The sequence below is a fragment of the Musca domestica genome, unplaced genomic scaffold (genome assembly GCF_030504385.1).
Source record: "Musca domestica strain aabys unplaced genomic scaffold, Musca_domestica.polishedcontigs.V.1.1 37, whole genome shotgun sequence".
In the NCBI taxonomy this organism is placed as follows: Eukaryota; Metazoa; Arthropoda; class Insecta; order Diptera; family Muscidae; genus Musca; species Musca domestica.
This window is the reverse complement of record NW_026712321.1, coordinates 61,248-83,473: the sequence shown is the minus strand read 5'-3', so window position 1 is coordinate 83,473 and position 22,226 is coordinate 61,248. Positions and strand designations below refer to the sequence as shown.

General features: G+C 36.2%; 1 protein-coding gene across 3 annotated transcripts in view; it reads right to left on the bottom strand.

The window, feature by feature from the left end:
• LOC101888571 (uncharacterized) overlaps nt 1–22,226 on the bottom strand; it is a 54,133-nt gene that overhangs the window by 18,323 nt on the left and 13,584 nt on the right. For all 3 annotated transcript variants that reach the window (XM_059126166.1, XM_059126164.1, XM_059126165.1), the window contains exons 2-3: nt 14,661–15,579; nt 425–510 (exon numbers count right to left, since the gene is read on the bottom strand). In XM_059126166.1, coding sequence (XP_058982149.1) covers nt 425–510; nt 14,661–14,754 — 180 coding nt within the window. In that variant the 5' untranslated portion in view covers nt 14,755–15,579. The remainder of the gene's footprint in view (nt 1–424; nt 511–14,660; nt 15,580–22,226) is intronic.

Here is a 22,226-nt window from a genome sequence, read left to right as displayed (position 1 = left end):
CAGTACCGGAGCAATCTGATAGAGAGCTTAAGAATCTACAAAAAATTACCTTGGAACGTTTTAAAGAAGGTGCTGCAAATTCTTTAAAAATCCTCTAAAAATCCTCTAATGGCGAATATCGAAATACGACCTTTAAAGGAGGTTCGAACATTTATATTAAAAGTCAATACCGAAACTGAAGATTTTACAAAAATGGCCTTGGAACGTTTAAAAGGAGGTCCTATAAATTCTTTAAAAATCCTCTAAATAAATGTCAAATGAAACACCTGCAAGGAAACCCTTGAAATTCTCAAAAAAATCTTCTAAAATTGACCTTGAGTTATCCTCTTAAAATCCTTTAATATATCCCCTTGATGGGTGGACCTTCTTGCAGGGCCTTAAACCCTTGGAAATTATTTTTTTTTTTTACAAAATTTTCACTCACCTTTGGATGGTCCCTGACGGGCACTGCCACCTTAACCGCCACCTTTACCGGCCGATCTCGCGTAATGTCCAACATTTTTGTTTTTTCTGCAAAGAAAAGAAAAATTTTAGGAATTTAATTTTCAAATTAATTTTTTTAAATTTTTGCCTTAAACTCAAATCTATTTCAAATAATGATGATGATGATAAAAGTGAATTATGTCTCCCGGTTTTTTTTGTTGTTGGATGAACAGACAATTTTCTTCTCACGATTTGTTATTTATGTCACCTCATTTCATTTGTCATTAATAACTTTCTTTTTTGTTGTTGTTGTAGTTACTATTGAAGATATCATCGGCATCGTCATCCTCATCATCAACATCCGCCTTGTCTTCCTTGGAAGCAATTTAATTTTTATTAATAGCTTAAGTTTCAGATGTATCTCCCTTCCATCCCCCTCCCCTAATCTCTCATGCAACATCCCTTAAGAAATGTGAAAACTTCTGTTGAAACAATAAAAAATTCCCAGGAAGATGAAAAGGAGGGGAAAGATGGGGGATATGGTTTTCAGGGAGTGGAGGCACAAGAAGTCTCATTATGAATAGAGTATCAAAACTACTAAAAGTGTCAAAATAAAAACAACAATAAAAAATAGCAACAGCAGCAGCAACACCTCATTTTCATTGTGATTATCCACGTGTGTATGTGTATGAGTGTGTGTGTGTGTGCTTAAAGGTATTAGTGTTTCGTTGCATGCAAGGGAATAACCATTAGATTATGTCTTTGGTAGGTGTTGTAGCAGTAGATATCTCATCAAACACTTGAGAGCACAGCTTTATAGGAGTACAAGAAGGAGGAGGGGGAGGGTGAAAGCACAGACAACAAAAACAGCCAAACCACAACAACAACTACTTTAAGTGTTGTGGTCGTGTAGGTGTTGGCGGTGTTTGTGTCGGCCATGGTGTCGTATGCATAATTTCATTATAATTTTCTCTCGTTCTGAGACACCAGCACAAGAAGAAGAAGAAGAAAAATGGAGAAGGGGGTGAGTTTGGGCAGAAAGAGAGAGAGAGAGCAACACAACTGGGTGTAAATAAAGTTTACACTCTGTCTTAACTTGATTGTCTTCTTTTGACAATTCGGCAGATGTTATCTTTACACACTTGAGTAGTCACACTTATAACCTCCCACTCTCTCACTCTCTCCACCCCCTGCCATACATCAAACTGATTTGTTCTTATCTTTCTCTCTCCCTAGTTTTGAAAGATTTTGCAATGAGTGATATATGGGACATCTGTGTGAACAAAAATGAAGGCATGAATGAATGAACGGACGGATAACATGGAAGGAAGGCAGGCAGGCAGGATGGCAGACAGTCTCAGAGGCCTGTAGATATCTGGCTAAATGACAAAGTTTTTGTTGTCGCCCGCCGCTTTGGAGGAGGACAAAAGTTTTGCCAATTTTTTTTCTTTTTGCCTTGCCTTGCGTTGCGTTAGACAAATGTTTGTTGATGAAATAAATCAAAGTTTTTGTTGGTCTTTTGTTGGGCACTGTCACTTGGAGGCTTCCCTGGCAGAGAACAATGGCAGGCAGGCAGGCTGGCAAGCTGTACGCATAATTCCGCTGTCTGGTTTATGTGTTCTTAATAAAGAGGCGCTTCGTTTTTTTTTGTATTTCAACTATATTGTTGTCAAAATACAAATCGAATTACACGAGAAACACATTTGAACAAAAAGTTTGAAGTGCTATCAAATTAATGTACATAATTTAGAGACTTTGTGGGGGGCGAAAGTTTTCACAAAGAAATTAAATTAACAAGTCAAATTGGCTGAGGTAAGATTTTTTTAAGAGTTTTTCTTGAGGCTCTAGCGTGTTTATTATTTAAAGATTTTTTGGATGCCCCCTAATAAGTTTGCAAGATGGATTTTTTTCAGAATTTTTTTGAAGCTTCTCGTAGGAATTTTAACCAGAATTTTAAAAAAGATTTTGGGAGTCTATTCTTAGGTTTTCTAATGAAGATTAAAAACTGTCCCAAAGGCCCTCCATTGGAGACTTTAAAAACAATTCTATGGCTTCCCAAGTGGGGATTTCCAAAAGGATTTTTCGAAACTATTTATGGACCTTAAATGCCAATCTTCAGACTGATTTTTTAAGGCACCCGGAAAGACCTTTTATTTGTAGAGAATTTTTGCCAATCATAGGCCCCGAGAGGTGATTAAAAAAAAATTAAGAACTTATTCAAGGACCCAATAATTTGATGTTTTTAAAGAAATTTTAAAGGAAAGCCAATGGCCCAATGACTTGGGTCTATAGTTTGGCCTTCAAAGGTGGATTGTAACAGTGAACTTTACAAATTCCTTGAACGTCTTCTTTAAAGAATTTTTAGATACTTCTGGAGGGCCCCCACTTGCAAAAGTGGTTTCTTCGAAAGAATTTATTGGCTTTTTTAAGGACCTTTGGGGCAACCTAATACTTGCATTTTTAGGCTATTTTAGGATTATTAAAAGTCGATTTTTAAATTATTTTTTGGAAGATAACCTAAAAAACTTGTGGGCTTTCGAGCCCTTCAAATGTGGGTGTTTTAAATAAATTTTAGATATTTTTTGAATAACTTTTTTTCTAGAATGTTAGGTAGTTCTGGAAGGTTCTCACGTGGATTTCTCGAGAATTTTGGGGCCTCTCGTAACAGATTTGTTACAGGGATTTATTTAAAGAATTATCAGCGACTCGTGAAGGGCCTAAAATCGGGACATTTGGAACAGTCATCCTAATACTCATTAAGTCCTGGAAACCTGAAAGTTCCTTCAATGTAGATTTTTTAAGAGTTTTTAGAGGCTCTTCACGTTGTTTATTTTGACAATATTTTAATGATTATTCATGGACTTAAAAATGGGGATATTATGGATCCTGAAGTAATCTTTCAAACATGGTAATTATACCCTACAACACTATGTGTTGGGGGTATTATAAGTTTGATTGGCCCAAAAATTATGTAACACCTCGAAATATTGGTTTCCCACATAGGAAAGTATATATGGATCTTCCTAGCTCGTCGAGCTGAGTCGATCTAGCTATGTATGTCCGTCCGTCCGTCTGTCCGTCTGTCCATGTTAATTTGTAATCACTCTACAGGTCGCAATTATGGCCCGATCTTCACGAAATTTAGAATGGAGGTGGGTCTGGGGTCAGAATAGAACCCTATTTCTTTTGGAGATGATCGCCAAATGTTTAGGGGTTGAAATGGACCAAATACTGAAAAAATTTCGGATTTTGCAGTAGCTATACAGGTCGCAATTATAGACCAATCGACGCGGAATTTCGCATGTAGCTAGAGTTTAGGGCGGGGAAGAGGCCTACCAATTTGGGTGGTCATCGGATAATATTTAGCGGGTAAAATATACCATATCTTTTGTGTTGAAAAAATTCAAAATTTTTCATTAAACCGCGAATATTTTAAATCCCGGCGAAATCACAAAGCCATGACAAGGTTACTTCTGATCTTTACATTGATGTAAACATCCAATAAAACGGATATATAGCAAAATATGTGCGATATATACGTTTATCAAAGAAGATATGCTTGAAAAATCTCTTATATGTCGAGAACGGCTGAACTGATTTCCACAGTTCTCATTAATTCAAAATGGCCTCTTGACAGGAAAGAAAAAACGTCCAAAAAAATCGCATAAAAATATCTCTCTAAAGATGAAAATATGGATTTTGTAAAATTTTCTCATAATTTTTCAATTTTGTCATATTTTTGGCATATTTTCATTTTGAATTAAACATTTGGTAATATTTTTACAGCTAACAAAACTAAGTAGTTAGGATATCAGGATATCATATACAGATCGCATTTATGGCCCGATCCTTACGAAATTTTGCATGGAGATAAGATGAGGGTCAGAATAGAAGCTTACTCTTTTTGGAGATGATCGCCATATATTTAGGGGTTAAAATGGACCAAAAAACTGCAAAATTGTCTGCAGGTCGTAATTATCGCCCGATTCTCACGCATATTTGAATAGGGGCTACCGGACATTACAAAAGCCAAGCAGTTTTGGATGGCCATCCAAAAATATTCAATGTGTGAAATAGTTTGCCAACTTTTGTATACAAAATACAGTGACTTTTTGGAGAATTCACAAATAAAGGAAAGACGCACTTCTGACTATCGTTAACGCTGACTTCGTTGAAGAATATAGTCAAATGTCTGTATCTCATATAGATGCGTTTCAGTCAAAAACCAATAATAAATGTTAATCTTTTGCCACATCTGAGAGATTATAGGTCTTTGGGAAATATTGGTTCCAGATCTAGGAAGACCATTTCCGTGCAACTTCTACCAATAAATTGGAAATGGGTAAATTAGTTTAAGTTGCTATTATTCGAAAATTAGAGAACGGAACCTGATGGTTTTCTTTTATTATTTGTCACAATATCTTGTGGAATTCCTTCGAGTATCTCGCCTATATAAACTGTATGGTTTATTATAGTGTTGTAGGGTATTCAACGGTCGGCCCCGCTCGACTGTAGCCTTTGCTTACTTGTTTAAAATAAATTTTAACAATTCCTAAAAGGTACTACCGTTTTTTTTTTTAAGAATTTTTAGAAGCTTTTGAAAGACCTTAATTTGGGACTCCTGGAAGACACCCTGAAGGCCCTATAGTGTGGTTTGTTTTAAAGAGTTTTATGATTATTTGAACAATGTTTTGTGGCTTCTCCAGGGCTTTCAAAATAGTTCTGGTAGTCATAGAGGCCCTCACGTGACTTTTTTAGTGAATATTATGGGGTCCCCTAAACTACCTACTACAGTGGGCTTTTAAAAGGATTTTATAGGGCTCGTGAATATGCCTTAACATTGACTCCTAAAAGACGCCCTGAAGGCAAGTTTTTAATAAAAATGTTGGATTTTTAAATAAAATATTAGTGGATTTTTAAAATAATTTTTAGAGGCTCCTGAAAGTTCTTTCAAAGTTTAACGAGTCTTTGCGGGTCCGCTAAATGGCCTCCAAATATTAATGTAAAGGATTTTTTTGGACTATTACCAGTTGTTTAAACGTAAATTTTGCAGATAATTTTTAGAGGATACTTAAAGGAATATTAAGTAGCTTTTTTAAAGAAAGGTTACCAGTCTCCAAAATTTCTATAGAAAACCCACTATTAAAGGTCCTTGAGTGGACATCAAAATTTTTGCAGAAACTCTATTTTTAAAGTCTTTGAAATGTCTCCAAAAATTCTGTAGAAAATCCACTTTTAAAGATACTTAGGGAGTAGATAAAAATTTAATTTTTAAGACCTTTGAATAGTTTCCAAAAATTCTGTGGGAAATTCACGTTTGAAAGCCTTTCCAATAATTCTTTAGGAAATCCTCGTTTAAAGTCATTTTAGGAGTCTACGGAATGTCTACACAATTCCCATTAGGAGTCTCCAAAAAATTATTTCCACATTCACGTTATAAGACCATTAGGAATCTATTAAATTCTTTAAGCAAACCATGTTGTAAATCTTATAGAAGACTTTTTAAATGGAGACCTTTGAAGGGTAATTATAAATATTAAAAAAATCTCATTACAAGCCTATGAGGGTTCTCCAAAATTTCGTTAAAAAATCCACGTTTGAAAGCCTTAAAAGTCTCCCCAAAAAACTCTCTAAGAGCTAACGTTAGGATGATTTTGAGTAGTCTTCGACAATTATTTAAAAGTCCACGTTGTATAACCTTTGACTATTCTCCAAAAATTGTTCCACATCACAGCGCCTTTCAGAAATCTCCAAAAATTCTTTAAAAAATCAAAAGCCCCAAATTTTTGTTTTAAGAATTTATGTTTAGAGAATTTTCAGAAGTCTCCAGCATTTTTTATAAATTTAAGTTTTGAGGCTTTTGAAAGTTCTCCCAAATATTGGCCCAAAGTTTTTTTTCGAGACAATTTACGTTTTCGGCCCTTGAGAGGTCTTGAAAAAATCTGTAAAAAATGACATTGGAAGGCATTTGAATTGACCCCTACATCCACTTTTTGATGGCTTTGGGAGGTCTCCAAAAGTTCTTTAAAAAATCCCCGTCTTGATTTTTTTGAGAGGTCTTCAAATATTCTTTAAAATATTCCCGTTTTGAGGTCTTCGAAAGAAAAATCCATGTCCAAAAATTGTGTAAAAAATCCAAGCTTGACGCATTTCAGAGGTCTCCAAAAACTGTTAAAATATTCCAGTTTGACGGCTTCCAGAGGTCTCGCAAAATTCTTTAGAATCTAAGGCCTTTGGGAGCTAGCCAAAACATACACGTTTTGAAGCTTTTGAAAGGTCTACAAAATGATTTTAAAAATCCACGCCTGATTTTCAAATACTGTTTGAAAATCATAGTTGTGAGGGCTTTGAGAGGTCTCCAAAATTTCCTTTAAAATCCACATGGATATACCTGAAAATTGGGCCAACAATCCACGTTTTGAGAACCATTGGGAGGTCTCCAAAAATTCTTTAAAAAAAAATCCAAGTTTTTGAGGCTCTAAAATATTTCTTTTATCATTATTTTAAAAATCCTCCTTATGAGGCTATAAAAATCGACATCCTGAGGCTTCTAAATGGATTTACTAAATTTTCTAAAGAATCCACTTTTAAAGGTATTTAAATGCAATGGCTGAATTTGGCTCCAGAATAAGGCCACATCAACTTCTTTAGGCTATAGAAATGTCTCCAAAATTCATTACCAAATCCACGTTTTGAGGTCTCTAAGTGGATTCTAAAAATTTTCTAAAGAATCCACTTTGAAGGCATTTGTATGCAATGAATGAATTTGGCTCCAGGCCACACCAAATTATTTAAAAAAAATCCACACTTAGATACTTTTTAAAACTCTCCAAAAATGTTTAAAATGCCTTTTTTTTGGAAAATATTAGGCAGTTAATTTTCAGTATGAAATTTTTTGTGTGACCCACCCTAATACACACTGCTTTGTTTTTTAACATTCATTGAAATATACAAACACACGCTTCCTTTGAACATTCTATAAATATTTCCTGACCGGCAGCAGCACTGTTTTCACCTTCAACTTAAACTTTAACTTCCTTTGCATGAGTATGAGGAATAGAGGAAAAAACAAAACGCCTAACGTCCCTTTCAGGCGTTTCAAAGGAATAAAGCAGAGAGAAGTGATATTTTCCGGCGGAAATGTTGGTGCACGTGCTGTTGTTGTTGTTTTTGTGTTTTGAACGATTTGAATAACTTCCTAAAAGGAACTTAACACCTTGCAACACGTATGAAGGATAATTTTTGTAAAGGAGGAGGATGAGAGGACATGTCAAAGGCGATTAAAGGCCAAGGAGGCCAGATGGGTGTATTTAAGGGGGAACAGCGTTACATGTAAAGGAGATTTTTGTGGGGCTCTGAGAATTAATTTTGTATGAAATGTTTCAAGGCAGCCTTAAGGTCCTACAAAGGGACCAGGGGCTGGAATTTTTGTTGTATGAAATGAAAAATATTTTTTTATAACATTTTCATTGCACATTTTCATAGAATAAGAATTAGGGCCCTAGTAGGGCCTTAAGACATCCTTGAAAAAATTATTACAAAATTTATTCTCAGGGTCCCACAAAAATTGGCCTCATATGGAAACCTGTCCCGTCTATCTGGCCACCTTCAAGGATCTAAAATTTGAATATTTTTAAGATTTTTTCTATCAACCTTTAAGGTGCCACAAGGGGGGTTCCTTAAAGAATTTTTTAAGGTCCCTGAGGATGGTTTTTATCTAGTTTCTCATTCGTTTAAATTCATAAATAAATTGCTAGAAACAATAAATGCCTCTCGAGGGTAAAAGAGTATAGGAAGGGGGTCGGGGAAGCCCTTTTGCAAATCCGCCTATAAAACCTGCACTCAACATTCATTATCCACTTCTTATGAAAAAAACAACAACACTCAATAGTATTAAATATTTAATAGCATGTGTGTTAGTTCATCTCTAAGCACACTCACACACATGCTCACGTAGACACACATATCCTGTCACACACTTGCGTTCATAAACCTAATCCGGCTACAATGTAAAAGAGATAAACCTGCTTTCATTTCACCTCCACCCCCGCCCCCTTAATATTTAAATATATATTTTTATGCTGTTGTTAGGTCTTTAAAGCGTCTTATTTAGAGATTTCCACATCATAGATGGCTGATCTTTTTGACTTGGAGAAAAAGAGGAGAAGAAAACAACTACAACAATAACCATTTTGGTTCTGACAAAAACAGGGCCTACTTAAATGGAAAATAAAAATACTTAAAGATAAGCTTAACATTCTTTTCTCCGCTGAACAAAAGAAACACTAGACAAATATAAACGCAGAGAGAGAGAGAGAGAGAGAGAGAGAGGGGCGAGTGAGACAGGGGAAGGGATGGGGAGAGTGGTACGCATTCTAGGAAGGTCCTTATGTAGTGGCATCAAAGCACACAAACAATTGTAAATAGACTACTAACCCAGTCATGGATGCCAAGGCATGATGAAACACACAATGGGTGCACAGAGGGGAACAGGGGGTTCGGGCCCTTACAAAATGGATTTTTTAAGAATTTTTTGGAGGTAACCTAAAGGCTTCAAGACGTGGATTTTTTTAAAGAATTTTTTGAGGTAACCTAAAGGCCCCAAGACTTGGATTTTTTTTTTGAGTTAACCTAAAGGTCTCAAGACGTGGATTTTTTAAAGAATTTTTTGAGGTAACCTAAAGGCCCCAAGACGTGGATTTTTTAAAGAATTTTTTGAGGTAACCTAAAGGCCTCAAGACGTGGGTTTTTTAAAGATTTTAATTTGAGGTAACCTAAAGGCCTTAAGACGTGGATTTTTTAAAGAATTTTGAAGGTAACCTAAAGGCCTTAAGACGTGGATTTTTTAAAGATTTTTTGGAGGTAACCAAAGGGCTCAAGACGTGGATTTTTTAAAGAAATTTTGAAGGTAACCAAAGGGCTCAAGACGTGGATTTTTAAAGAATTTTTGGAGGTAACCTAAAGGATTCAAAACGTCGATTTTTTAAAGAATTTTTGGAGGTAACCTAAAGACCTCAAAACGTGGATTTTTTAAAGAATTGGAGGTAACCCAAAGGCCTCAAAACGTGGATTTTTTAAAGAATTTTTGGAGGTAACCTAGAGGCGTTAAGACGTGGATTTTTTTAAAGAATTTTTGGAGGTAACCTAAAGGCCTTAAGACGCGGATTTTTAAAGAATTTTTGGAGGTAACCTAAAGGCCTTAAGACGTGGATTTTTAAAGAATTTCTGGAGGTAACGTAAAGGCCTCAAGACATGGATTTTTTAAAGAATTTTTGAGGTAACCTAAAGGCCTGAAGACGTGGATTTTTTAAAGAATTTTTGGAGGTAACATAAAGACGTGGATTTTTTAAAGAATTTTTGGAGGCAAACTAAAGGCCTCAAGACGTGGATTTTTTTTGAAGAATTTTTTGAGGTAGCCTAAATGCTCAAGACGGGGATTTTTTAAAGAATTTTTGGAGATAACCTAAAGACGTGGATTTTTAAAGAATTTTTGGAGGTAGCCTAAAGGCTCAAGACGGCGATTTTTTAAAGAATTTTTGGAGGTAACCTAAAGACGTGGATTTTTAAAGAATTTTTGGAGGTAGCCTAAAGGCTCAAGACGGGGATTTTTCAAAGAATTTTTTAAGGTAACCTAAAGGCCTCAAGACGTCGATTTAAAAAAAAAAAAATGGAGGTAACCTAACGTCTTCAAGACGTGGATTTTTTAAAGAATTTTTGGAGGTAACTTTAAATCCTCAAGACTTGGATTTTTTAGTTTTTTTTTTTTTTTAACGTAACTTAAAGACCTCAAGGCGTGGATTTTTTAAAGATTTTTGGAGGTAACCTAAGGGCATGAAGACTTGGATTTTTAGGGATTTTTTTAAACGTAACCTTAAGGCTTTAAGACGTGGATTTTTAAAAGAATTTTTGGTGGTAACCTAAATGCCCCAAGACGTGGATTTTTTAAAGAATTTTTTGAGGTAACCTAAAGGCCTTAAGACGTGGATTTTTTAAAGAATTTTTGGAGGCAACCTAGAGGCCTCAAGACATGGATTTTTTAAAGAATTTTTTGAGGTAACCTAAAGGCCTCAAGACGTGGATTTTTTAAAGATTTTTTTGAGGTAACCTAAAGGCCTCAAAACGTGGATTTTTTAAAGAATTTTTTGAGGTAACCTAAAGGCCTCAAAACGTGGATTTTTTAAAGAATTTTTTGAGGTAACCTAAAGGCCTCTAGACGTGGATTTTTTAAAGAATTTTTAGAGGTACCCTAAAGGCCTTAGGACGTTGTTTTTTTTTAAATTTTTTGGAGGTAACCTAAAGGCCTCAAGATGTGGATTTTTTAAAGAATTTTTGGAGGTAACCAAAATACCTCAAGACGTGGATTTTTTAAAGAATTTTTGGAGGTAACCTAAAGGCTTTAAGACGTGATTTTTTTGTAATAATTTTTGGGTTCACGACTTGGATTTTTTAAAGAATTTTTGGAGTCTACTTAGAAGCCTTATAACGTTAATTTTTTAAAGAATTTTTGGAGGCTACTTAGAGGCTTTATAACGTTAATTTTTTAAAGAATTTTTGGAGGTAACCTAAAGGCCATAAGACGTGAATATTTAAAAAAAAAAATTTGGAGGCTTCTTAGTGGCCTTATACCGTTAATTTTTTAAAGAATCTTTGGAGGTAACCTAAAGGCCTTAAACGTAAATTTTTTAAAGAATTTTTGGAGGTAACCTAAAGGCCTCTAGACGTGGATTTTTTAAAGAATTTTTGAAGGCTATTTAAAGGCCTTAAGACGTGGATTTTTAAAGAATTTTTGGAGGTAACCTAAAGGCCTCTAGACGTGGATTTTTTAAAGAATTTTTGGAGGTAACCTAAAGGCCTCTAGACGTGGATTTTTTAAAGAATTTTTGGAGGCTATTTAAAAGCCTTAAAATGAGGATTTTTTAAAGAATTTTTGAAGGCTATTTAAAGGCCTTAAGACGTGGATTTTTTAAAAGAATTTTTGAAGGCTATTTAAAGGCCTTAAGACGTGGATTTTTTAAAAGAATTTTTGAAGGCTATTTAAAGGCCTTAAAACGAGGATTTTTTAAGGAATTTTCTAATACTTCATAAAGGCCTTTTGTTCTTAAAATTATCGCCCACTGTCCCTTATTTACACTGACATACACACACACAAATCCTTTTTTTCGCCCCGCTTTGATTTTCATCAGCTATCAGCAGCTGATGTTAGTTGCAAAAGAATGAAAAGCTTAAATACAAATACAAAAAGATTCATATTTTTTCGATGAGTGCTAAGAGGGAAGGGGGGAGGGGATGGAACAAGCGATTTGCAAGGGATTGAATGGGTATCACAGTGTGTGTGTGTGTGTGTATGAGCAAGTCTATGTGCTGAGGACATAAGCAGGATTATTAGGCATTAACTTAACTACATTTGAAGTATTTGTTTAAACTCGTTAAGTTGTTAGCAGTCAGCCAACCAGCCAGCCAGTCATCGAGCTAACCGACCATCCCGCCACTCAGTTAGTTATTCAGCACGAAAAAATATGGCAAAAACAACAGCAACAAAAAAGGGCCAGTATTTACAATAAAAGGCCATAAAACGAAAGTGAGCAAAAAAACCTCCGAACGGCAACAAAAAGAACAAAGACAACTATTTATAAGTACCACGATAACAATGACAATAACAATAATGAGGGAGGAGAAAGGATAAGAGGAGAGGGGGGGGGGGGAGTCTGGGACTGAGAGGCCAAAGAATTTTTACCAAGATTTATGATGGCATTTTGTTAAGCCTCACTTGGCCAAAATAGAAAAACACAATGAGAGTGGCCATAATAGGTGGAATGATTGAAGTGTTTGTTCTCTGGGAAGCGGATCCAAAAGAAGTGGAAAGCGGAGAAAAAAACAATGAAATTAATTTGGGTATTTAAGCAAAGCTAAAAGACAAATATCATAATGATTGGGACAATTGAGGAATGATTTGATGTTCCAAGTCATTAATTAGAGGAGCTAAAAAAATAAAGAGTGAGATAGAGGAGAAAGGGAATCGAGATAAAATAAAATGAGAAATATACAGGGGTTCCCTTTTTAGGGACATATGAAATAATTTTAGAAGAGTTGAAAACGTGGATTTTTCTAAGAATTTTTGGAGGTACCCCAAAGACCTTACAACGTGGATTTTTCAAATAATTTTTGGAGGTACCCCAAAGACCTTACAACGTGGATTTTTCAAAGAAATTTTGGAGACTATTTAAGGGCACTACAACGTGGGTTTTTGAAAGAATTTTTGAGGTATCCTTGAGCCCCTACAACGTGGATTTTTTTAAGAATTTTTGGAGACTATTTAAAGGCCTTACAACGCGGATTTTTTAAAGTATTTTTGGAGACTATTTAAAGGCCTTACAACGCGGATTTTTTAAAGAATTTTTGGAGGTACCCCAAAGGCTTTACAACGTGGATTTTTTAAAGAATTTTTGGTGGTACCCCAAAGGCTTTACAACGTGGATTTTTTTAAAGAATTTTTGGAGGTACCCCAAAGGCTTTACAACGTGGATTTTTTAAAGAATTTTTGGAGGTACCTCAAAGGCTTTACAACGTGGATTTTTTAAAGAATTTTTGGAGGTACCCCAAAGGCTTTACAACGTGGATTTTTTAAAGAATTTTTGGAGGTACCCCAAAGGCTTTACAACGTGGATTTTTTAAAGAATTTTTGGAGGTACCCCAAAGGCTTTACAACGTGGATTTTTTAAAGAATTTTTGGAGGTACCCCAAAGGCTTTACAACGTGGATATTTTAAAGAATTTTTGGAGACTATTTAAAGGTCTCCAAACGTGGATATTTTAAAGAATTTTTGGAGACTATTTATAGGCCTTACAGCGTGGATTTTTCAAAGAATTTTTGGAGACTATTTATAGGCCTTACAGCGTGGATTTTTTAAGGAATTTTTGGAGAGCATTTAACGACCTTCAAACGTGGATTTTTTAAGGAATTTTTGGAGACTATTTAAAGAATTTAGAACGTGGATTTTTTAAAGAATTTTTGGAGACTATTTAAAGGCCTTACAATGTGGATTTTTAACGAATTTTTGAAGGCCTCCTTAGGTCTTGCAACGTGGAATTTTTAAAGAATTTTTGAAGGCCTACTTAGGCCTTGCGACGTGGATTTGTTTAAAGATTTTTTTAAAGCCTCCTAAGGTCTTGCAACGTGGATTTTTTATAAAAATTTTGAATACTATTTAAAGGCCTTACAACGTGGATTTTTTAAAGAATTGTTGAAGACCTCCTAAGCGCCTTACAACGTGGATTTTTTAAAGAATTTTTGAAGACCTCCTAAAGGCCTTACAATGTGGATTTTTTAAAGAATTTTTGAAGGCCTTCAAACGTGAATTTTTAAAGAATTTTTGAAGGTACCCTACAAGATTTTTGAACGTGGATTTTTTAAAGAATTTTTGAAGACCTCCTAAAGCCCTTACAACGTTGTTTTTTAGAGAATTTTTGAAGACCCCCTAAAGCCCTTACAACGTGGATTTTTTAAAGAATTTTTGAAGGCCTCCTAAAGCCCTTACAACTTCAATTTCTTAAAGAATTTTTGAAGACCTCCTTAGGTCTTGCAACGTGGATTTTTAAAAAAAAAAATTTGAAAGCCTCTTAATGACCTTACAACGTGGATTTTTTAAAGAATTTTTGAAGACCTCCTAAAGCCTTTACAACGTGGATTTTTAAAGAATTTTTGAAGACCTCCTAAAGCCCTTACAACGTGGATTTTTTAAAGAATTTTTGAAGACCTCCTAAAGCCCTTACAACGTGGATTTTTTAAAGAATTTTTGAAGACCTCCTAAAGCCCTTACAACGTGGACTTTTTAAAGAATTTTTGAAGACCTCCTAAAGCCCTTACAACGTGAATTTTTTAAAGAATTTTTGAAGACCTCCTAAAGCCCTTACAACGTGGATTTTTTAAAGAATTTTTGAAGACCCCCTAAAGCTTTTACAACGTGGATTTTTTAAAGAATTTTTGAAGACCTCCTAAAGCCCTTACAACGTGGATTTTTAAAGAATTTTTGAAGACCTCCTAAAGCCCTTACAACGTGGATTTTTAAAGAATTTTTGAAGGCCTCCTAAAGCCCTTACAACGTGGATTTTTTAAAAATTTTTTGAAGGCCTCCTAAAGCCCTTACAACGTGGATTTTTTAAAGAATATTTGCTGAAGCCTTTACCTTAAAATCTTAAAAATAAGTTTATATAATTCTCATTAAAAATGCCCATACATACCTCCAGACCCTCCGCTTCCAAGACTGCCGCCTCCCCCGCTATTTGTCATCGATTTATTTGAGTCCATTTGATTCGGTTTGGCTACCACATCCATATTCTGCCTTATTTTTTTCCAAGATTTTGTTATGACTTCCAGCCGTTATGCCTTTCTGCTACAGGCTGTTGTCCTCTGTTTCTTCTTCTCCTCCTCTCCGTCTGCTTGGCTTTTGTTAATTTAAACGGTTATTGTAACGGCTTTTTTTGTGTTATTATTTAATTAAAATTAATCCGCTCGGCTTTTCAGAACTTCTTTTGTCTGTCTGTGTGTGTGTGTGTGGTTGGGATTATTTTTGATGGCAATCACAATAGCAGCAGCAGCAGCGGCAGCAACAACAATGGAATAAAAGAAAATCCAACATCACCACCAACACAATGCCATTTAACGGTAATGTTAATTTAATCCTTTGTTTATTAGTCGAGAGTATTTAAAAACAACAACAAAAACCAACAGAAAAAGTTTCCAAACACTTTTTTTTAATGCGCCTTAAATACTTTTAACAACTTTTCACTTTTGTTTGGGGGTTTCCGCAAAAGTTCCGCCACTCGCCGAACTTGCTTGGCTAAGTAGTTTTCATGAGGGGGTTCAACACCTTTTTTTAGAAAAGAATTGAAAAATATTTTTACTTTTCTTTTTTATTTCACGGCTTATCATTTATCTTTCACCTTTTGCGCTTTCTCTTTCACACTTTCCTTCTGTCTCGTTTTAACACTTTTTTTGCACTTTATTGTTTAATAATTGTTTGTTCATACGTTTTTCCAGCTTTGAACAAATTTTCCTATTTTTTTGCGTATTTTTGGAAAATTCCAATCCACCTGACACGATTATTTTCAATTTGTAACTGCCATTGTTCGAATGCCAAAGGGGCGTTGGGAGGATACTCTGGAATCATGGGTGGAATAAAAATAAATAGAAGCATATAAACGACGACAACAACAATGGCAAACAACATCTGTACGATTAGCATGCTAACTAGCTGGCGTTGTTATTCAATATTCGCATTCCGAGGGACATTATTCATCGCTTAGCATTTTATTGACCCAAATTGGAATTCCATGGAGGAAGAGTGAAAAATAGAGTTTTTTTTTTGTCATGGAATGGAATTTCAATTTTTTAAATGGGTAGAGGAGCAAATTTTAAAACCAATTGGAAAAAAAGCTTGAAAATTTATAGAATATCTACAAAATATATTCAGGACCCCCGAGATATGTCTCAAAGAGGACTCTCGGAGAGTATTTGAAACAATTTGAAGAAAATGGGAAATTTATTGAAAATCTGCAAAATGTATACAGGATCTCAGGGAGAACACCCAGGATCTCAGGGAGGACTTCAAAATGTATACAGGATCTCAGGGAGAACACCCATAGATGACTCTCAGAGAGAACTATTGAAGATGCCACTCCCGAGACCTTTTGCCATGGAGGAATGGAAAGAGCATCTAGAACTCTGTTTGGCTTAGAAAGCCTTATAGACGAAAAAGGCCAGTGTTCAGTCTTCCAGAGACCTTGTATACAAAGAAGACGTCTGGATCCTTCGAGGACATAGACGATCTCTACAGACCTTTAAGAAGGTCATCTAAATAGCTGAAGGTCTTCTGTATAAGGAGGAGGTCTTCGGAGAAAAACCTCAGAGAGAACTCTCGTAGCGGGATCATAGAGAAAATTCTCAGATATGCGTCCCCTGAGATCTTTTGAAGATCTTAAGTAGGGAAATGCCATCTAGAGCTTTGTTGGACTTCGCTGGCCTTTTAGTTGAAGAAGGTCAGTAACCAATCTTGCAGAGACCTTCTAAACAACTCTCTGGTGCCTGAAGACTTTCAGGAGGCCTCCTGAGTTTCTTGTTGGTATGGGAAGATCTTCGTAGAGAGACCAAGTGAGAGGAGAAGGAATTGAAAATTAAAAAAAGAGAAAAATAATAGTTTTCCGTTGGGAAAACCATTTTAGTCCGACTGAACTGAAATTTTCTTTTGAGCCAGGTCTTCTGTAAAGACTCCCTGGCCTATGGGAGGCTACCTGCAAGTGTTCTATATGAAGTCCTCCACGTCTTCATTTATGAGAAGATCTCAAGATCATCTCCTATGATAAGGGATCCAGGCCTTTAGGAGAAGAACTTTAGATTTTCTTTGAGAAAACCTATGAGAAGACTTCCAGGTCGTTTATGTGAAGACCTCTACACTATCTTCTATCAGAAGACCTCGAAGTATTTTTTCTCTGAAATTACCTACATATCTCCTTCTCCTTTAGGGCTTCTTTGAGAAGCTTCTAAGACAAGTTTTTTTATAAAAACATCTCCAAATTGCCTTCTATGAAAAGAGCTCTAGGTTTTCTTCTGGTCTAGGACAAGATCTCTAAATTTGTTTTGGAAAACCTTCAAATATACTAGGAGAAGACTTCCAGGTCGTCTATGAAAAGACCTCCAAATTATCTTCTCTAAAAAGACCTTCAAGTATTTTTTTCTCTGAGAAGACGCATATGTCTCCTTTTCCTGCAGCCCGACTGAACAGAAATCTCCTTTTGAGTCAGGTCTTCTTTGAAGACTCCCTGACTATGGGAGGCTACCTACATGTGTTCTATATCAAGTCTTCCAGATCTTCATTTATGAGAAGATCTCAAGGTCTTCTTCTATGATAAGGGCTCCAGGTCTGCTAGGTGAAGATCTCTAGATTTTCGTTGAGAAAACCTTTAGATCTTCTAAGAGAAGACCTCCAGGTCGTCTATGAGGAGACCTTTACATTATCTTCTATAAGAAGACCTCGAAGTATTTTTTTTAAATACCTACATATCTGCTTCATGTCTTCTATGAGAAGCTTCTAAGAGAAAATGTCCATGAACGCATCTCCAGATTGCCTTCTATGAAAATATCTCTTTAATAGGTAAACCTCCAGGTCTTTTGTTTTTTAAAAACACCTCCAGGACTTCTAGGAGACGTTCTCTAGACTTTCAGGTCGCGTATGAGAATACCTCCACATTATCTTCTCAAAGAAGACCTCCAATTACGTTTTTTTCACTGAGAATACATTTATGTCTTCTTCTCCTGCTGGACTTCTATGAGTAGCTTCTAAGAGAAATTTTCCATAAAAATATCTCCAGATTGTCTTCTCTGAGAAGATTTCCAGATCTTCTAGCAGAAGATCTCTAGATTTTCTAAGAGTAGTCTTCAAGGACGTCTATGAAAATACCTCCGCATTATCTTCTCTAAAGAGACCTTCAAGTATTTTTCTTTCTCTATGAAGACCTATATGTCTTCTACTTCTGCAGAGCTTCAAAGAGAAGTTTTCCATAAAAAATAACTCCAGATTGCCTTCTATGAGAAGATCTCCAGGTCTTCTAGGATAAGACTTTCAGGTCGTCTACGAGAAGATCTCCACATTACCTTCTCTAATAAGACCTCCGAGTATTTTTTTTCTATATGGGAAGCTTCTAAAAGAAGTCTTCAGAGCTTCAAAGAGAAGCTTTCCATAAAAAATATCTCCAGATTGCCTTCTATGAGAAGATCTCCAGAAGACTTTAAGGTCGTCTACGAGAAGATCTCCATATTACCTACTCTAATAAGACCTCTAAGTATTTTTTCCCCTATGGGAAGCTTCTAAAAGAAGTCCTCCATAAGAAGATCTCCAGACTTTCTTCTATGAGAAGATCTCCAGACTTTATTCTATGAGTAGATCTCCAGGTCTTCTAGGAAAAATTCTCTCTCGATTTCCTAAAGGAAAACTTTCAGGTCGTCTACGAGAAGATCTCCATATTATCTTCTCTAATAAGTCCTCCAAATATTTGTTTCTCTGAAAAGACTTTTGAATCTTCTTCTCCAGCAGGACTTCTTTGGGAAGCTTCTAAAAAAAGTCTTCCATAAGAAGATCTCCAGACTTTCTTCTATGAGTAGATCTCCAGGTCTTCTAGGAGAAGATATTTGGATTTCCTAAAGGAAGACTTTCAGGTGATCTATGAGAAGATCTCCACACTATCTTCTCTAATAAAACCTCTAAATATTTTTCTCTCTGAAAAGACTTTTGAATCTTCTGCTCCTGCAGGACTTCTATGGGAAGCTTCTAAAAGAAGTTTCCATAAGAAGATCTCCAGACTTTCTTCTATGAGTAGATCTCCAGGTCTTCTAGGAAAAATTCTCTCTCGATTTCCTAAAGGAAGACTTTCAGGTCGTCTATGAGAAGATCTCTACATTATCTTCTCTAATAAGACCTCCAAGTATTTTTTCTCTGAAAAGACTTTTGAATCTTCTTCTCCTGCAGGACTTCTATGGGAAGCTTCTAAAAGAAGTCTTCCATAAGAAGATCTCCAGATTTTCTGCTATGAGTAGATCTCCAGGTCTTCTAGGAGAAGATCTCTCGATTTCCTAAGGGAAGACTTTCAGGTCGTCTATGAGAAGATCTCCACATTACCTTCTCTAATAAGACCTCCAAGTAATTTTTCTTTTCTTTTTCTCCTGCAGTACTTCTATGGGAAGCTTCTAAAAAGTCTTCCATAAGAAGATCTCCAGACTTTCTTCTATGAGTAGATTTCCAGGTCTTCTAGGAAAAGATCTCTCGATTTCCCACTTTATCTTCTCTAAATATTTTTCTCTGAGAAGCCTTTAATTTCTTCTCGAAAGGCCTCTATATCTTGTTGTATGAAAATAGCTGCCGGTCTTCTATGAAAGGACCCTCCAGGTCTTCTATGAGAATGTCTTCTCGGAAGGCCTTCATGTCTTCTTGTATGAAAATACCTACCGGTCTTCTTTTACAATCTACGATAATATTTCCAGATTTTCTTAGAGAAACCCTAAATTTTGTCTGTGAGAAGACCTCCGGCTCCTCTATGAGAAGACCTTCAAGTTTTCTTTATGAGAAGTCCTCCTTGCCTTCTAAAAAGTCTTCGAGGTTTTTTTTTTAAGATAATAGCTGTAGGTCTTCAGTAAGAAGACTTCTTAGTCTCCAGGCTCTCACTGGTTTTCTGTGAAATAATTCCCCCAGGACCATTTTTTAAAAAAAAACCTTTATCAGGTTTTCTGGACATTGAAGATCTCCAGATTTCGATTTCTCCATGAGAGGCTTTCCTCCTGGGAGACTTCCCGAGGAATCCTAGATGCCTTTTTACAGGCATTGTATGAGAAGATTACAACTTGGCGTATGTTTTATAATTTTTGGATATAATACATACGCCCTGGTGCGCCCATCACAGATTCAATTTATATTCACCCTCTCCCCCTAAGAAAATCTGATACTTTGCAGGGTGTTATAAAGATTTTAAATATCAATTTTTAATAAATGTCAAACTTTTTCCAACATTTATGTAAATTGCCAAAAGTGGAAGAAAAAAAACCTCTACCCCTAAATACTGCTTTAATTTTCAATTTCAGAAAAAAACTCCTTCCCGTCTCTTCAACCACTTGACAAGGCAAGGTGGGACGCCGAACGAAAAAGAGAAGAGGAGAATACAAATTAATTGAAATTCAATTAAATTCGGCATTTGTTGGAGAAGCGAACGGTTTTGCTGTTGACACATACCCACTTGCACACAACGACAGCGACAACAACAGAAGTAGCCAACACTCCGCCTCCCTCTCCCCACTCCCCACTCTCACACCTGCACTGAGGTAATGCAATTGAGATTCAGGGTGCTCTTCTCTGCTGGCAAAAAAAGAAAAAACGAAAACAAAATGATTTGGGTCAGTGAACCATGTCAAAAATGTGTAGCAATTCTACCTCTCGTTTTCTCGCTCTTCGTGACCACAAACCCCCCTTTTATCCTCTCTGCAACACTATTTCACCATCGAATTTTTATGTGTGTGAGTGCGCCCCTTCACTTTTACTTTAATAGAGCAATCCATTTATGTTTGTCAGCAATTTTGTTTTGTTTGAATTACCCGCCCAATGTGGCATCACTTAATTTAGGGTGAATCCTACTTCTGCTGTTCGGTTCTTGTTTGTTGTAATAGTTGTTGTTGCTGTTGTTTTAGAGGTCGTTTTCCATTTAGTTTCCATTTTTTGTTGTTGTTTGGTATTTTTGTGAAATGATTTTCTTTGCAAATATTTGTGGAAATGTTGGCATACCTCCTTAAGTAAACTTGCCGAACAGAGTAATAATAATTTTCGTAAAAAGAAATGACTATTTTCTTTGAGGTTTCCATTTAGCAGAGGGGAGAGGTGGAGGTGAGGGGAGGCGAGGGAGTTTGTTTTTATTTTAACACTAAAAGCCACATTTAATTTAAAAGTTTGTTTTTTTTTCGGTGGCTGTGGCCTAGAAAAACATGGAAGGAGGGGAGAAAAAGGAGTTGGAGAATTAGAAAAAATGGAAATAAAATAAAAGAGTTTCAATGGAACACCTTTTTGGCCCGGCCGAAGACCACCAGGTCTTCTCAGGGCTTCCAAGGTCTTCGGTAAGAAAATCTCTAGCTCTGTTATGAGAAGATTTTCAGGTCTTCTATGAGGAGAAAACCTATGAGAATAAAATAAAAGAGTTTCTATGGAATACCTTTTTATTCGGGCCGAACACCACCAGGTCTTCTCAGGGCCTCCCAGGTCTTCCCTAAGAAAATCTCTTGCTCTGTTATGAGAAGATTTTCAGGTCTGCTACGAGTAAACCTCCAGGTCTTCTATGAGGAGACCTCCAGGTCTTCAATGAGAAAACCTACTGGTCTTCAGGAAGAAGACCTCCTGGTCTTCAATGAGAAGACCTCCTGGTCTTCAATGAGAAGACCTCCAGGTCTTCTATGAGAAAACCTCCAGGTCTTCTATGAGAAAACCTCCAGGTCTTCAATGAGAAGATCTACAGGTTTTCGATGAGAAGACCTCCAGGTCTTCTTGGAGTAGATCTTCAGGTCTTCTTGGAGTAGATCTTCAGGTCTTCTAGGATAAGATCTTCAGGTCTTCTATGAGAGGTGCTCTTCTAAGAGAAGACCTCCAGGTATCTTCTATGAGAAGGCCTCCAAGTCTTCTATGAAGACCTGCAGGTCTTCTAGGAGAAGATCTCCATGTTTTCTAGGAGAAGATCTCTATGTCTTCTAAGAGAATATCTTCCGGTCTTTTATGAGAAGACTTCCAGGTCTTCTAGGAGAAGATTTCTATGTCTTCTAAGAGAAGATCTCCATGTCTTCTAGGAGAAGATATTCAGTTCTTCTTCCATGAGAAGACCTCCAGCTCTTCTTGGAGAAGACCTCCAGTTCTTCTGGGAGAAGACCTCCAGTTTTTCTAGGAGAAGACCTCCAGTTATTCTGGGAGAAGACCTTTAGTTATTCTGGGAGAAGACCTCCAGTTCTTCTGGGAGAAGACCACCAGTTCTTCTGGGAGAAGACCTCTAGCTCTTTTATGAGAAGAACTCCAGCTTTTCTATGGGAAGACCTCCATATCTTCTAAGAGAAGACCTAAAGGAATTCCAAACCCATTTTAAACATATCCGACCTTTCGACAGGATACCTCTACTAAATACCCGAAAATATCTTGTCTGCTCTTTGTTGTAAAGGTTATCAGTTTGTTTTTGTCGATTTTTTTTCTTTTTTCGTGGTCTGTTTGTAAATGGAGTTTTGTGATTCAATTACAA